General features: G+C 45.1%; 1 protein-coding gene and 1 long non-coding RNA gene across 8 annotated transcripts in view; both read right to left on the bottom strand.

Annotated features, from left to right (window-relative positions):
- The window catches only part of FARS2 (phenylalanyl-tRNA synthetase 2, mitochondrial), a 474195-nt gene that overhangs the window by 354622 nt on the left and 101661 nt on the right, over positions 1-17912 (bottom strand). For all 7 annotated transcript variants that reach the window (XM_067751902.1, XM_067751901.1, XM_067751900.1 and 4 more), the window contains exon 5: positions 8387-8518. In XM_067751902.1, the coding sequence (XP_067608003.1) occupies positions 8387-8518 (132 nt within the window). The remainder of the gene's footprint in view (positions 1-8386; positions 8519-17912) is intronic.
- On the bottom strand, positions 4368-8365 carry LOC137231521 (uncharacterized). The gene is made up of 2 exons (XR_010946638.1): positions 7042-8365; positions 4368-4572 (listed from the first exon to the last, which is right to left on the bottom strand). It is a non-coding gene; the product is annotated as an uncharacterized lncRNA (long non-coding RNA).

Raw genomic sequence — 17912 nt, 5'->3', positions numbered from 1 at the left:
GGTTGAGAGTCCGCCTGCCGATGCAGGGGACACGGGTTCGTGCCCCGGTCCGGGAGGATCCTACGTGCCGCGGAGCGGCTGGGCCCGTGAGCCGTGGCCGCTGAGCCTGCGCGTCCGGAGCCTGTGCTCCGCAACGGGAGAGGCCACAACAGTGAGAGGCCCGCGTACCGCAAAAAAAACCCCAAAAAAGTCCCTGTTCTCATGAAGCTTACATTCTAGTGATTCCAGAGTTTTCTACCTGAGACTGATTAAAGACAGACACCTGGAACTAAACCTTTAAACAGGTTATAGTGAGAACAAGTTTGCACACACACACACATGATCTTCCATATGTCAGAAGCATGTCCAAAAACTCCCACAAGGAGGACTTCCCAGATAAATCCCATCCCCAATCCCTGTCTGATTTAGGAAACAGTCACCACACACACCAAAATACTGGGAATCTATTTCAGTGGCTTCTCTAGGGAGGGAAGCAGAAAAAGTCAAACTCTTTTTCAATCATCCTTCTCACTACGCTAGAAAGGGAGATGGTGAGGAAAAGCATGAAGGAATAAGTGAATTCCGTGTAACGGTATTGGAGGAGGGACGCTTAAACACACCGGGAGCCCCAGGTGAGCTGAGGAAGAATATGCAAAACGGCCACAATGTACATCTTGCCAGCCAGCTACTGTGGATGGACAGACCACCACAAACGTCAACAAGCACACAGCTGTGGGCCAGGGCTTCAGCTGGTCCAGACTGGGCTGGCCTCAGGGCTCCAGGGTTGGTTCAGGTCCAGTCCGCCTGCTTCTCACTGTTCGAGAACCAGCAGGCTGTGCATGTTCATCTCATAACAAAGGCAGAAGCAAAAGAGGGCAAAAGCGCTGCCAAGGGCTTCCGAGCCGTTGTTCCTTCATCTGCTGACATCCCTTCAGCCGAAGCGGTCAGGGCAGAGGGGAGGGTCCTCTTCCCACAGTGCAAAGTGCTTCACAGTCAGCGGGCAAAGTGCATGGATATGGCGGGGGGGGGGGGGGGGGTGGCGTGGGAATAGTAACAGAGTCTGATGAAAGACATGACCATTTGCAACGATCCAAACTTGCCAAATGTCCACTTCTGTCTAACCTGAACCTTCTATTCGGAAGCTCACAAACTAGTTCAACAGCTTCAAAATGTCAAAAGCTAAGAGCTAATATTTGGATTGTATTAATATTGTTGTTGTTGTTATTATTATTATTATTACTAGGGTTACTGCTTCAGGAATGAGGAGATGATAGGAAAAAGGAAAACAGTTGAAAATGGAAAATTAAGTCCACATTGATGGGGGAAGGACAATTGCTTTATATCAGCTAAATATCCAAGACCTTAGACAATGAAAGTAAGACACGGGACAGAATCTCTGCTTTCCAGAAGTCTCCCACGTATAGGAATGATGCCACAGACAGTACGTAACACATAGTACAGCTATCAAAACATCAGAAATATGTACAGGTACCGCAGCTTGAAGCAAGTTACCAAAATCTTTGCTCTTATTACAGTAGCAGAAATACTGGAGGGGATGGCATGGCTTCTAAGCAGGATCAGAAAGAACTACAAAATATACGAGGAGACAAATCCAATTCTGTACAAACAGTATAACTGAGTCCCCACGCAAGCTCCATGTTGCCTTTCCCAGTCAAACAAGAGCATCCCAGAGTCTGCCTTCCCAGCCCCAGGAACTGCCACAGAGGGTGGGACCAGACTCAACAGAACATTAGAAGAGAGAGGGGAGACGTTTGAAAGTCATTAAATATGAAGAATCCCCACGCTGAAAATATGAATGATACAGCAATCACATCAGAGACTTGAGCCACTAGAGTCAAGCACGACAAGCAGAAGGGTTATCTTTACAGAACTTGTCAACTTACACCCACTCGCATTCCCTGACAAAGTGACTTTTTGGGAGAACGATGTTATATAAAGAAACCTAAAGCTACTCAAGTAAGAAATATAGACATTCCATTCATGAAAGAGCAACTTAAAGAAGAAAAGCCACAAACCTAGAGAATACGATTTTAATATATAAAAATGACAAAAGATTAGTGTTCAAAATAGATGATGAGTTCCTACCAATCAATTAAAAAAAGACAGAGATAGGCTTCCCTGGTGGCGCAGTGGTTACGAATCCGCCTGCCAAGCAGGGGACACAGCTTCGAGACCTGGTCCGGGAAGATCCCACGTGCTGCGGAGCAACTAAGCCCGTGAGCCACAACTGCTGAGCCTGAGCTCTAGAGCCCAAGAGCCACAACTACTGAAGCCCGCGCACCTAGAGCCCGTGCTCCACAGCAAGAGAAGCCACCGCAATGAGAAGCCCACGCACCACAACGAAGAGTAGCCCCCGCTCGCCGCAACTAGAGGAAGGCCGCGCGCAGCAACGGAGATCCAGCTCAGCCAAAAGTAAATAAATTAATGAATTAACTAATTTAAAAAAAGAAAGACAAGGAGAAAAATGAGCCCTACCCCAAAATGAGCAAAAGAAAAGCTGCATGTGTCAAGTAAATTTATAAAAAATGTGATCAACCTCAACAGCAATCAGCTAAATGTAAACGAAACCTCAGCAACAGGCTACTCTAAACTCACCAAAGAGACGGACCAAAGTCAGGCGTCCGCGGAGAGGATGTGGGGCAGCAAGAACGTCCATGCAAAGGCTCAAGGCAGAGCGAACTGGCCCAGCTGCCTTGGGAAACAGCCTGGTGACACCAACAAAGCTGCAGCTGCCCTTAAGTGCAGCAACTCCACAGCCAAATAAAATACGCCTCAGAGACACTCGCACTCCTGTACGTACAAGACGCACAAAAGTGTGCACGAGGAGCATTTGTTAGCAGCGAACAAAAAAGGGGGAAACGGCGAAGTGTCCATTAAAGAATGGATGAGTAAACTGCAGCATATTCACCCAGTAGAATTTAAGCAGTGAAAAATGAACGAACTAAAACTCTACACATGACAACAGAGATGAACTTCATAGCACTGCATGGAAAACCAAAGTCATGAGAGGATGGGCAGCATGATTCCATTTGTTAAAGCATAAAAGCTGGTGAAAGTTAGCTCGTTTTACAATATGCATAGAAAAAATATAATGAAAATCAAGGTAACAACACAAAATTCAGAACAGTGATTGCTCACAGGAGTGGGCGGAAGGGAAGGTACTAACAGGGAGGGACACAGGGGACTTCAACTGTATCATGTCCTACCTCTTCAGCTGGGTGGGGGCACTGGACTGATCTATATGGTAAAGGACTGGAAGACAGACAGAGACAGAGACGGGCATATAAAGTATCAGCATGAAGTATTCCAATGAAGAAAAATTTTAAGGAAAAAAATTATTTTTTAATTAGGGAGACTTAAGCATGTTATGGCCAAGAGTAAAGAATGAATACAGGAAGAACAAAGTTGGACTAACACTTCCCAATTTCAAAACTTACTACAAAGCTACAGGAATCAAAACAGTGTGGACATGAGGACAGGAACGTAGAACAATGGAATAAAATTGAGTCCAGAAATAAACCCAAACATGGTTTTCGACAGAGGTGCCAAGATCATTCAGTGGCTCCATCAGTTAGACCTCCAGTGGTCTAACTGATGGACAGAGCTCCCTCTTCGCATATCCCAAAGCCTGATCTCACGAATGGCACGTAAGCTCACGCTCTAATTACACAGCCTCATCTTCCCTGCCTCACTCCAAGTTTTACAGGGAGAAGTCACATCTTACCATTTGTTGTATCTTCCTCTTTGTCTAGCACAGTGCCTTACGCAGACAAGATGCTAAGTGTAGGAGTGGCATGTCTGCTTGTATACAGCACAATGCTTGTACAGTCTTGGTCTGTGCCACCTGGAAGTTCACCAACTTAGATCAGTAACACTGAGCGATATAAGTGTGTGTAGAGGCTGTAGAGACTTCTATCAAAGAGGGATAGACTGCAAATAGATTTATTCTTAGATAGGAAAAGCAGCATTAGGTATAACAACTGGGCGTCCAAGCAAAGACGAAGTACACAAGCCCTTACAAACAGGAACTGAACTTCTTCTAGGGTGCATGCTTCATGTGTGCCTATCACCAGTATTCCACCCTGAGTGCAACCAGGACGAGGGCTTGGCACACTCCTCCCCAGTCCCTCCCCTCCCCACTCTGCCCACCGTGCCTCTGTTACTAATATGGACCACGTGGCACCCTAATCATTCATGTTTACATCTCTGTGCACTGCGCTGGTCTCAAAGGCAAGGACAATGCTTATTTGCTTTTCTATAGCCTTAGAAGTAATTCAAGAAATATTTGACAAACAAACGAACAAAAGAATGATTATTTAAAACTAGAAACTGTTCACGTACGTATTTACAAGGTTTTCCCCAAAGAGTCAAGTTTTAAATTTTAATCAAGAGGTAAAGAAGGCAATTCCGCTTTTAAAGTTATTTTCCACTGTGGAGACTTTTCTGCTTCCTGGCCCAGGTATAATTTTCTAAATTTCACAGGGGCTCAATAGATGGTAAATTCCTTCCAGGCATGATGACAGCCCGTAGTCACCTGGTGATGGTTTCAGATGTTCCTGCTCTGTATTCTACCTGCAAAGACAGCAGCCTGAGTCAGCCCAATGGGAAAAAAGTGTGTCGTATTTGGAGACGTGACTCACTACTGTCCTCAAGGGAAAAACAATCAGATCATCATGACAGCAGTCGCCACCCAGGTCACAACTACCAAATCTAAGCAGTCAGAAAGCAACGGAGGGAATTCCCTGGTGGCGCAGTGGTTAAGAATCCGCCTGCCAATGCAGGGGACACAGGTTCGATCCCTGGTCCAGGAAGATCCCACATGCCGCAGAGCAACTAAGCCCATGTGCCACAACTACCGAGCTCGTATGCCACAAGTACTGAAGCCCGCATGCCTAGAGCCCATGCTCTGAAACAAGGGAAGCCACTGCAATGAGAAGCCCAAGCACTGCAATAGAGTAGCCCCCACTCGCCGCAACTAGAGAAAGCCCGCGTGCAGCAGCGAAGACCCAACGCAGCCAAAAAGAAAATAAATAAATAAATTTATTTAAAAAAAAAAGAAAGAAAGCAATGGTGAAGGCACTAGAGCTTAAAGAAGAAGAAATAAAATTCTCTAAGCTATCCGGAACAGCCTTATCTTATTCTGTGCACAAAAACACACGCATGCCATAGTCAACTTAAATGTGTAATAAAGTGTTTTCAATGCCTGTTCAAATTAGGAATCTAATCTCATGCTTTTAATTAAATGCACTCGATCACAGAGATAATACACGGGGGATGAGCCCCTCTGCAGGAGTAACGAATAACTACACAACAGAGTTTTGTTTGCTTTTGTTTCATTTGGTTCCAGCTCTTCATTCTACGTTAGGCAGAATCATTTATTTGAAAGGAATTTCTAGCCACTTCAAAATCATGCAATTTACTGTTCAGGTAGCAGAACACAGTAGTTGATTATGGTCGGAAAGATCTGGGCAAGCGACGCTGCCAGCCATTCGAGCCTGATCACCTTTCTGAGGCTCTGTAAGATGGGGTTAGTAACAGCATCCACCCAGAGCCCTGTTGTTAAGGTTAAATGAAAGAAAGCCTCTAGGGCATTTAGTGAGAGGCTGGCACACGTCTGCTATTATCACTGCCCCATCAGCCTCTCGGTTGTCATTTCAGCATTTAGCTGAACCTCTGAAGGGCCATAAAGATGGAGAGTTGTAACCATCAATTTTAGCATTTCTTGGAAGTTCTATTTTCAAAGGCAGGGGAGGGGAGGAGAGGGGAGGGAAAAAATACAGGAGGAAAGATAGCAAGAATGGCAAACTGAACAGAGGCATAAAGTGCCCGGAGCCAGGCTTCCGCCACACCGTAGGAACTCAGAAAACAGAAAGTTAGCTCCACTTGCAAATGCTGTCTGTGGTTAGTGACTGCCAGGCACACAGTGTAAGCATTTTAACTACAGGCGTCAAAACACATTCGAGTCTGAGAACACGGAGAAGAACTCTGTCATAATAACTTCAACTTCAAATAGCAAAGCCCACACAGAAATTCTTTTATAAAATCATTTCTTCTTCCTTTTCTTTAGTCTCTCTCTCTCTTGCAAGGTATTTAACTTAAATTTTATGTGTACCATTTCCCAACAAACGAAAGCACATCCCACCACCACGGTGAATCTCTCAGACACGTTTGCATCTTAGGTGTCTTCTTTTTTTTTCACTTTGCCATTTCCTCCAAGAATCACCTGACATGGCTGATCTAACTGCAGAACAGCAGTCTCATTAATGTGCAATAATGACTTGGAAACCTGTTTCAGAGACTGTATTCAGCCAATTACTGTGTGAATAAACCTCATAAAAACCCATCCAGGATACTGGAAACATACAAGGAAGCACGATTCCAAGCGGCAACTCATACGTGACTCACCCTCCCCCCGAAGCAAAACAAACAAAAACACCACAGAAAAAAAACAAACAAAACAAAACACCACAGAAGTATTTGAAGTTAGTTCCTACTCAAGAAGAGATTAAAGCTTACATATTTGCTCCCAGTATTTTGTGTTTTCTATTAAAATACATATACATCTCTTTTATTTTCCTGTTTCCTACCACTCTCAATTTTCTTTCTTCCTCTAAAATCATTCACTCAATCCAGAATCATGGATACTAAAATGACCAGGATCAAAGACGTAACCTAGTTCCAACTGGCTAGAAATTGTTTCTATGACGTGCAGGACAGGCTCTGTTTAAATATTTTCGACTAAGGGGGCTCTCTGTTAATAAATGGCTCTCACCATTTGAAAACAATGTTTAATAACATCAGAGATTAATTTTTACTGAAACAATTTTACTACGCGCCAGACCCTGTGCTAAGCACGTCACGTGCATCACCTCCACTAACCCTCATGAAGAAACTTTGAGGGCGGTATCGCTGTGCTCATTTGACTATGAGAGAACCGAGACTGGCGAGGTTAAGCAACCTGCCTGAAGACACACAGCTGTCAACTGACAGAACACGTGCTGCTTCAGACACGCAAGCCCAGGCCTCCCAACTTTTACTCACAGGCCCTCGTTTGCGACCTCTCTGCTTGCTCTTCTCCAGGACAGACCTTCAAACACTGGAAAACCACCCAAGGAGCACGTGGTGCTGTGCTGGGCCAGCTCTCCCGCAAGCATTGCTTGGCCGAGTGGAGAGGAATCTGTGAGCTGGCTGGTCCGGGCCCCTGGGGAAGAGGGGGCGGGGAGGCCAGGCCCCAGGTCTCCCAGCCCAGGCAGCACCAGCTCCTGCGTTCACGGCCGCCCCATCTCCCGTCTCCCTCCAGCCGCGTTCTCTAAGGCCACGACCTTACCCATGGTCCATCGCAGCTCTGAGTCACCAGAAGGGACGGCTCCCCTCCGGTCTATGGTGGGAGGCCCGTGACCAGCCCTGAATCAGAGCCACCACCCTCCCAGACCACAGAGCGCATGTCCTTCTCCAGGAGGGAGGAGCGGGGGCAGTGGGGAGCCGGCTCATGGGGTCCCCTCTGCCTTCTGCTCAGGCAGTGACCCCTCCCCACACGCCCAGTCTCAGCCAGCTTCCCATGGAGGATGTACACTCTGAACAAGTATTTTTAAATTTAAATTCAGATAGTGACTTAAAAAAAAAACCTCAGAGCTCTGAAATTAAGTTTAGAGATAATCTTTTTTTTTTTGGCTGCACTGCACGGCTTGTGGGATCCTACTTCCTGGACCAAGGATCGAACCCGGGCCCTCGGCAGCATGGAGTCCTCACTGCTGGACCACGAGGGAATTCCTAGAAATAATCATTATTGTTAAGCAATGGTCCTGCAGAGGAGAGCTGGAAAGATCCTTCTCGAGTTCTTACAGAACGGGGAGAATGTCATCAGAGCCCCCATTTTCTTCCCTCCCTCCCAGTCAGGGAGCACTGCCAACGCTGAGGGTGGCAAACCACCAAACATCACAGGCCTAAGTATTTTATATTGTGTTTCTAGCATATTTATGAAATAGCTGCTGAATTTGGTTCCAAATGCAGTAGGAACAAAAAAAGGGATTATATGTTGGCTTTGTTCTTAAATAGTCTGGAAGGCAAACCACTCTCCTGGGACACGCATCAAAGACCTGTCGGCAATTACAAAGCAGCTGATCAACAAATATGAAATCACAAAGTACAAACCAACGCCGGGCGCTGATAAGGAAGAGCTCCAAAACCAAGAAGCTTTTGCAAAATTAGCCACGAGAATGAAGTTCTTCCAGAGTGGAGTGCCAGAGAAAAGTCTAGAGGGCAACATACAAGGAGAGAAAGACGGAGGCTAGTCCTACAGGAGTAGGTGAGCGCGGATGCAAACGAGCCTGTAAAGGAAGTCAGCTGGGAAGAGAGAGCCTGTGAATACACGTGGATTCTCTTCTACCTGAATTTACCAGGCGCTGTTCCATCACCCCACAGCCAAGAATTTCCAGCCATTCCCCGTGGAAGTTGATCTCCATCTCGAAGGAAGGATGAGTAAAAGGAAAGTAGCAGTCCACCCATCTGATGTCCAGCCCTGCAAAGACACCAAACACAAACAGACATGGAGCGTTAAAGGCAGTCTTGCCTTTCCTGTGATCAAAGCTGCCCTTCGGCTAATGACACCAATTCCTACATTCTGACTAAAATAAATAGCAAACAAATTAATTTGCAACACTTTGGGGGGAGGCAATAAATCTTAAAACTTGTGAAAAACTGGGCATGTCTTTTCCAATATGAAAAACACTTTGTGTAGCTCCAGGACCCTCTAAAACCAAATCAATCACCTGCCAAATCCCTGCAACCACCGGGCAGAGGAAGAAATTAGGTCAAGATAATGGGGAAAGCAGGTAATTCTGCTAGTTTCTATAAGTGAAAATGACATCTTCTCAGAGTTAAAGAAAAAATACTTTTACTGTTCTTCAAACTTACATATCAACAGTATGACTAATTCAGGATAAACTAATCAACTTTCACTTCCATAAATAGATATATTAATTTTTATTAACTTTATAAGAGCTAATAAAAGGTTAAATGAAATAAGATCAGCTAAATTTAAAAAGTCAAAATATTTTTTTCTACAGATGAATGATAAATATACTCACATCCAAGACAAACCAAAAAAGTACATGCTAAATGCCGGGATGAATTTCTCAATATGCAATCATAAATACGTCACTTACAAACAATAATATTATCATTTAACAAAGGAAAAGACTAATGAATTGAAAACAAGTCAAGCCTGCAGAAAGCAGAGGTCACTAAGAAGAGAAGGCAGAATAGGAGGCCACGTAGCAGCCAGATGCCCCTGTGAGGACACCCAGAGCCCTCACAGCGCAGGCACTGAACAAAACCAGTAACAAAACTTGCTTCCGTTTACTGAGCACTTACTATGCCTCTACCATTCCCATTTCATAGAGAGGTGGAAAAACTATTAGGAAGGTTGTGTGTCCTGCCCATAGGCACACGGCTAGCAGGTGACCAGGCTACACCCGGGGCTGCCCGACTCCAAAACTCCTGCTCTTGACAATTAAAACATAATTCCCTGCCCATCGTGAAAGATATTTCAAGAATCAAAAGTCACAAACGAACAGAGTTATAAAACAAAGGAGCCCTTGCTATGCTCAGAATGATATAGGAGAATATAGGTTTTTCTTTCATTGTTCTGTTTCAGTTGCATTTATTTTTCTAGATACTTGCTGTCAATGGCAAGTGACAACTGATTTCTGTTTACAGTCGTAAGACAATACTTCCCCCTTTTATTATACATGTGGTATAACAGACAAATATTAAACTCCACGTACATACAGTGCACACGGTTGATAAGTGCTGACATACGTATACATCCATGAAACATCATCACTATCAATATCAGCAACATGTCCATTACCCCCCAAAGCTTCCTCATGCCCCTCTGTAATACTCCCCACCTGCCCATCAGCCCTGCCCCTCCTCCTCACCAGCCCTCCTTCCCCAGGCAACCACTGACTTCCTCCCTGTCATGACAGACGAGCTGGCACTGCCTAGAACTTTATGAAAATGCAGTCACACAGAATGTATTCTTTTTCTGTCTGGGTTCTTTTACTCGGTGTGATTATTTTAAGACTCACCCATGTTGTTGTGCATGTCCACAGTTCATTCGTTGCCATTACTGAGGAAATTTCGCCAACATTTTTTCTACCCGGGAAAAAAATGTAGATGTTGGGGCAGTGTCTGCAAGTCCCCCGATATTTCTGTACAGAAGCCCCTACGTGCAGACCAGTTGCCTACTTGCCACTGAATTCTGCAAAGAAGGGACCTGGACACCTGTGTGCTCATCCATCTTTGGGACCAATAATCCCCTACCAATATTGTATGAAAAAGCTCCAGAGACAACCCCACTGGCAAACAGAAATGTGTCAAGTGTTGGGATGTATAACTGAGCGCAGAGGACGGGCAGACAAAACCATGTTATTCGTTCTTTTTGTAACTCCTGGCAGGTGAGCACAGATCACCTTCTGAGAACAATTTGGAAAAACAAATTCTTTATACATGGCTTTTTATACCTGGATCAAATTTTACCGAAAGCAAGACGAGTTTTCAGGGTTAACATGATGATTTCATATAATTCAACACCACTAAGTGCCTGGAACAAAGTTAGGTACGGTCTACACAAATTAATTTTCCTGTTATTTCTTTATTTTATTCCTTTGGGTAAAGTTTATCTCTTTATACCTCACACCTAGAAAGCTTAGGTTCCCCCCAGTCAGAGAGAAAGCAACTTGAAAACATTAGTAACGCTCAAAATAACCACAACTAACTATTATCAGTGTTCATTAAGCCTGAACTCGACCTTTCCTGTGTGCACACCCATCCGAGCTGTCGGTGCCAGTGGTGTCAAAGCACAAGGACTGAACTGAACAGCGGTGTGACGGTCTCTGCCCTTCTCTAGGAACCTTCTTTTATCAAAGGACTTTGGCTTTACCACTTGTAAAACTATAAAACATTATAACTTTGGATAAAAACTTTTTTAATGTTGACTAAATTCTCAAGATAAAATGTCCACATGTTGGTCGCATCAAACCTCGCTCTCTTTTGGTTGAAGGCCTCCGCCACCACAGCCCTAGGTTTCCTTTTGCTCAACCATCCTACAGGTGTGTCTCTTTCAGTAGCAATGAAAGTAACGGCTCCACAGTGACAAACGCACCCAGCAAAGAGTGACAAGGCAGGGAAGTTGGCCAAAGTCTCTCAGGACACGTGAGATGATTAACATTACGCATCTAAGAGGCAGAACTCACTGATGACAACAGCACAGAAACTAACCCAGAAAACACGGACTGGCAAAAGCTGTGTCCAGTGCGACTAGAAAGCTTCTGATCCTTTTACCTCCTCAGATCCTTTTTCAACCTGTGACCCTGCAAAGAATGCCGAATCCACAAACCATTCACTTCCTTTTTCTACTACCTTAAGGATTTCTTCAGTTAAATTCGTCTTCCTTCACATAAACAGGAAAATGGCAAAAGCTACAAAGTCCCACCTTTGAGAAGCCTATGGCTATACTTCAAACATAAATAGTCACTATTTAAAAGTAAATTATATTAGTTAATGTGTAATTTTTTATCAAAATACCATATCCTTTTACATATTCTAGCAATTTAAATTTTAGTTACTTTGACACATAACAGTAATTTTTTTCATAGCTGGTGGTAGAATCATTTATTAATTACTTTTATATTACCCCCAAATATACACTTTCTTCTTGTTTTCGCCCCATAACCTCAAAATTATAGTAAGGATTATTATAGCAGATTGAAAAAACATCTTGACATGCAGCGTGTATCAAAGATGTGATATTGAATAACCACCTAAAAACTATGTTAAGTATGGCTTATTTCACACGTCAAGTATCAGGAGTCTGTGAAAAAAATCCACTAAGAACTAGGCGTTTTGAATTATACATTAACAGAGGGAAATTTCTGGTAAACATGTCCAAATCACATGGATTCATTACGCATTAGACTATTCTTACTGGTGATTAGTTTAAATTACATTAAATGTACATATATTATATACCTAATGGAAAATAATGCCAAAGTTCGTTCTTTCTTTTTTCTGTTTTATGTGTGTGTTTGTCTTTTTCTTTTTGGTTTGGATATAATGATTTACTTAAACATATTTACAAATGAAGTTCAGAGCTTTTTAAAAATTGTCTCAGAACCCTGTGAGACTACAGCAACTGTCAAAAATTATATATTAATTTTTAGGCTAGAGCCAAGTAGAAGAATAAACCAAAAACCTGGATTCAAGTCTCATCCTGCCCTTCTTGCTGTGAAACCGGGGGTAGGTTAACCAACCTCTCTGAGCCCAGCTGCCCCATCTCCACGCTGTACAGCAACAGCTGCTCTGCCCAGCGGTTGTGAGCAGAGGACCTAGCAAGCCCCAGTTTTCCCAGAGGCAGAGATGCTCTCTGGAGATGCAGGCACCTGCTCTGCTTTCTCTCCTGAAGGAGGATGCTGAGAGCCCAAAGTCTAGGATCATTCCCTCAGCTGGGACCCCAGAAATGACTGGTGAGCATTCCTTCAGAATGGTGGTGTCATAGAGAACAGACTGGTGGTTGCCAGTGGGGAGGGGGTGGCTGGGGTCAGCAGATACAAACTATTACATGTGGGATGGATAAACAACAAGGTCCTGCTGCACAGCACCGAGAACTATGTTCAGGATCCTGTGATAAACCATAATGGAAAAGAATATAAAAAAGGAATACATAGGGCTTCCCTGGTGGTGCAGTGGTTGAGAGTCCGCCTGCCGATGCAGGGGACGTGGGTTCGTGCCCCGGTCCGGGAAGATCCCACATGCCGCGGAGCGGCTGGGCCCGTGAGCCATGGCCGCTGAGCCTGCGCGTCCGGAGCCTGTGCTCCGCAACGGGAGAGGCCACAACAGTGAGAGGCCCGCGTACCGCAAAAAAAAAAAAAAAAAGGATAGTGGTGTGAGCCTGAGTGGAAAAGGACTGGCAAGAACTTGAATTCTCTCAGCTCTGGCAGGACACTGCCGGCCCTACCTGCCGTAGGGAACCAGGGGCACGGGCACAGGACGGCAGCACCACGTACCAGGGAAGACCAATCAGGGCCGGACGCAGGGGGCGGGGCAAGGGCCCAGGCCTCTTCCCACCAAGCCCTGCCGCCGAGGCGGTACTGCGGCGCCTAACACTGGACAGAGACACATTAAACGGATGCCATTCCAGGTCACCCCACCCGCCTTCATCACCAATCTTGTCTAAACACACCCTGTATTCATTTCCCTGACTTACCCACTCAGGAAGGGACTCTTTCTCTGCTTCCCATACCCTTATATTGAAAGATGGGACTGTGCTATCAGAACCACCTCCCAGAGCTGTCAGAATCTAAATTTGAAAAGGCTGGTGGCCTAGACCGGAGCACATACCAGTGACTTTATATATGCTACCAAGGCTACCCTCCACCGAAGCAGAGACTTTTCCATACCGGCTATACAAATACGCAATTAGTAACTGCTCTTGGGCATTAATTCCTCAGTGCTGGAACCCGAGGAGCAGCCGAATGTAGCAGAACTCTGATTCTCCTGCTTTCTACACCGGACACGGCAGGCGCCCAAGCAAGGAAAGCAAAGCCGGGGAGAAAAAGGATGGAGGGTGCTCTCTGGCTAAAAAGAAATCCATAAAAAAACTGGGACCATCCGAGGTGAGCACAACCTAACTAGAAATTACCCGGCCCTCACTGTCAAATGCAGCTGACAATTCCATCTCTTCTGCTCCTGCTCGATTTAAATCAGACCCACAGCCCTTTAAACTGAATACGTACCAAGCAGCGGACAGGCAATTTTTCACAGTTCTCAGTATTGCTCTGTTCTCATAGCTTTCTTAAAAAAAATTGTTTTGAACAGTAATATATTCAAAGCGTTCAAAATCGAAACACTGTAAGAGTATACATTTCCCTGTATAATAGGGCATCGGTGACATCACAAGAAAAAATTGTAAGTATGTGAGGTGACTGATGTTAACTAAACTTACTGCGGTGATCGTTTTGCAATATATACATGTATCCAATCATTATGTCATACACCTCAGACTAATACAGTGTTACAGTAAAACGGTCCCCTACATCCGAACCAGTTCTGTTCCCAGAGCACGTTCGTTCATTAAGTCCAATTTATTAGTTAAGTCCAACAAAGTTACCCTAGGTACCCAACTAACACAATTGGCTGTATAGTACTGTACTGTAATAGGTTTATAATACTTTTCACACAAATAATACATAAAAAACAAACAAAAAAACATTTTTAATCTTACAGTACAGTACCTTGAAAAGTACAGTAGTACCAGCTACATCACTGCTGCTTTTACACTTGCCTCCTATAGAAAGTGATCAGGCATGCAAAGAAGAAGAAGAAAAAAACATAAAGTAGAGGAAAAGAAATAGCAATTCACCAAGAAATGACACAGATGACAGAACTAGTTGAAAAAGGCACTGAAATATGCATGATAATGATATTTAGTACACTCCCAAAGCTGCAGGGAAGACTGGACATGTTAGGTAGAGATAAAGAAGATCATGAAAAGACACTAACTGAAACTAGAAAATGGGGTGAAAAGAACACTGGATGGAATTCACAGCAGATTAGACATTGCAGGAAAAAAGAAGGATTGATGAATTTAAAGATACAGCAATGAAAACTATCTAAAATGAAACCCAGAAGGAAAAAGGAATACTGAGAGAAAAGTGAACAGAGCACCGGTGAACTGTGGAAAAATTTCAAGTGGCCAAATATACATGTAATTGGAGTCCCCAAGGGGAGCGAGTAACAGAGAAAATATCTGAAGAAATAATTTACTGAAATTTCTCAAATGTGATGAAGTATATATATGTATCAAGAATTTGGGCTTTCTATGAACCTAAGCAGAGAAGGAACTCTCCCTCGTCCACAGACCTTAATGTCTCCCGGTTGCCTGTGTATCAACCTCCTACAGGTAGAAAGAGTATGAAACAGGCACAGTCCTGGCACATTCGTTGTCTTGATTAAAGTATCTTGAAAAATTTAAGTACTTTTTTCACTGTACCTCGAGGCCCAATCATTTCATTTCATTTAACATAAAACCCCACACAATTTCAACTTCTTACTTCTCTAGGGTATGGAACCTGTTTCTTAGCCCTACCCAGTCACCAGAGAATCAGCAACTTTCTTAGGCTCCTTAAAAGCATTCCAGCGAATTCAATCGTGGCTATCTCACGCTTTCTCCCAAACAGTTTCCTTGTACCAAGTCGTTAGGCCAGAAAGGTTAACGCTAGTAAGTATTTTCTCCACTCAGCAGACTCCTAAGGAAAGGTGGGTCTTAAGTCTCTCTCCACCTGAGTCCTAAAGTGATGATGTCCTCTTTCCACTGAGTATCTGTACTCAGCACAAGGCAAGGCTCTCTGTAGCCCCATTTCAGAGCATGTGATCCAAGGTTCCGACAGGCGGGCCTTGCCAGCCAGTTTTCATCTGAAAGTGCAGCCGGCCTGGACGACACCCGAGCCCCAAGGAGCAGAGACAGCACCACATGGCCTGAGGCAGCCGCTGCTCTGCGACTTCACCTCCAGATGTAAGACGACCCTCTGCAAATCAGACAGCACCAGACAGCCCAAAAGGGCACACTTCAAAATTATTAAAGTGACATGCTTCAACACTCTGTAAATTTGACTCAGTCAGGAACAAAGTAGGACTAACAGCCATAAACCGAGTTATCATTCTCAATCACTTTCACTTCATTTATATTAACAGGGATTCGTGGACAGAGAAAAATATGAAAAGGTACGGAAGACACAGTATCCTCACTGCCGACTGACCTCACTCCCGACCAGGACAGCATTCATAATACAGAGCCCTGCAATGCAAGGGCCGCATACAGACCCTTTGGAGGTTGGGTTGACAACCAAGTTATTTGGGGAGAATCGGCACCTATGGAAGGAAGAGGGTGGCAGCTGCAGCGGGGGGAGTCAACCAACTGCAATCAGGCCCAGCAAAGCCTTAACCTCGCCAGAGGGACGGGGCGGGGTGTGGGGGGAGCGGGGATGAGGGAGCTGGAGCCAGGTGGGCAGGGGCTGGGGGCTGGGGGCAAACTGTGGGGCCTTTATATTCCTCCCACAAGCAGTCTTTGGCTGTGGGCAGCTCTGGGAAGGGCACTGTCCTTGGGCAAGGGGGCTTGCCCGCAGCTGCGGCGGCCCCGGAGGGAGCTGACGGCTGAGGCCACCTGCACTTCCACCGGCAGGGTCCTGAGACAGGAGCTGCGAGTGCATCTCAGTGACAACCGTTAGCCTGTTTTGCTCTTAAATGGAAGAGACACGACTTGCCACAGCAACATATCTAGCCGGCAGCAGAGGAACACAGTCCACTTCTCTTTCAGACGCGTTCACCCAAACTGTGCTATGAGGCCGGCGCCTCCTAAAGGGAAACTCCAGGGCTCAGCAAGGGATCGTGCCAGAGACGGCCGTAAACCGTGAAGGGCAGCAAGTGAAACCACAGTGTGAGGACTCCTAAACCCCACCTTAGCTGCTCTGAAAGAAGTGATCTGCTAAACACGGTACAAGACAGAGGGGAAACCATTTAGAAGTGTTTAAAATGTCAGTGTATTCCACAAGCATATGAACTGTCTAAAGGGCATTTTCTTTCTTTCCAATTCTAAACCGATAACCTCTCTCACAACAGCCTTAGGATGCTGGTGCAATTGAAATGTTCGCAGAAAATAATCAACTGCTTTGGAGAGGGAGAAAACGCCCTGACACCCAAGCAGCTGTAACAACAAGAGACTGCCGCAAGGAAACAGTGCTCTCATTTTTAATTTTGCTTTTCAAGAACAAAGGAATACAACACTCACAGTTTAAAAGAGGAGAGAGCTCAGACCATAAAAACAAGTATAAAAAGAGCTGCTGAATAGTTCTGAGGCCTGCGGAGGCAGTTCCTATCATTAGCTAATTAAAGAAGGACTGAATGTGAAGTTTCTAAGTGATCTTGGTATCTGAAATATAACAGAGTATAGCCCGACCAGCTACGGGGGTCAGAGGGCGGGAGAGTCGGAAGGCAACACCCGGGGGAGGCCCCCTCTTTTTAACATCACAGCTTCCGTAAGCCTCACAGTCTAGGAATATTATTGAAATGATCTGTATCTCTCCTTTCAAAAGAGCTAAGGTCTAACATGGGCTCGGAAGTCAAAACGACAGGGGGCTCAAACCAGGCCTCAAATACTCCCGAGCTGCAATGTGGTCACGTGGTACTTCGTTGCTCTGGGTCTGGGTTCCCTCCTCTAACAAAAAAAAATGGAGATTATAATAACACCTACATCACAGATGCAGGTCAGAACAAAAAAATCCCTGTAAAAGTGCTTAATGCAGCATTTGACACTATTAATTACTCTCTCGCTGTCATCGTCACTACTATGGCTATTACTACGCTAAAGGACATCCAGATTGCTGGGACGCAGACAGGTTTACCGAGACATTTTTCAGCATCTAGCACCCCGACCCCAGATAAAACATTTAAATGACCCTCCGAAATGCCTGAAGTAAGAGCACGGCACTCCCCTTCGGAGTGAGGGAGAACAGCCAGGTCCGAGGGCACTGTGAACACCTACCCATTGTGAGCGCTGTGAGAGCACACAGCACGCTTCCCGTGACACCACCCCCTCATCCGTCAAGTTCCTAACGTGGGCCTGGCTGGGGCACCTCCCCTCCCCGCCCTGCATCTCCCCTGAGAAGCATCCCAGCAGGTGATACAAACACGCAATCACCCCTTCAGCAGCGGCTGAGGTATAGCAATACTCCGACATTAATCAGCCTGTTCGCTCCCTCCCCGTGGATGACACAGATCTCGATCCGCTGTCATTCTGATGCAAGGCTGTGATCATTTTTCTCTCTCTGGCTAATTGCATTTTCACACCCTCCTCT

The sequence above is a fragment of the Pseudorca crassidens genome, chromosome 10 (assembly GCF_039906515.1).
Source record: "Pseudorca crassidens isolate mPseCra1 chromosome 10, mPseCra1.hap1, whole genome shotgun sequence".
In the NCBI taxonomy this organism is placed as follows: domain Eukaryota; kingdom Metazoa; phylum Chordata; class Mammalia; order Artiodactyla; family Delphinidae; genus Pseudorca; species Pseudorca crassidens.
This window is presented reverse-complemented; position numbering and strand designations above follow the sequence as displayed.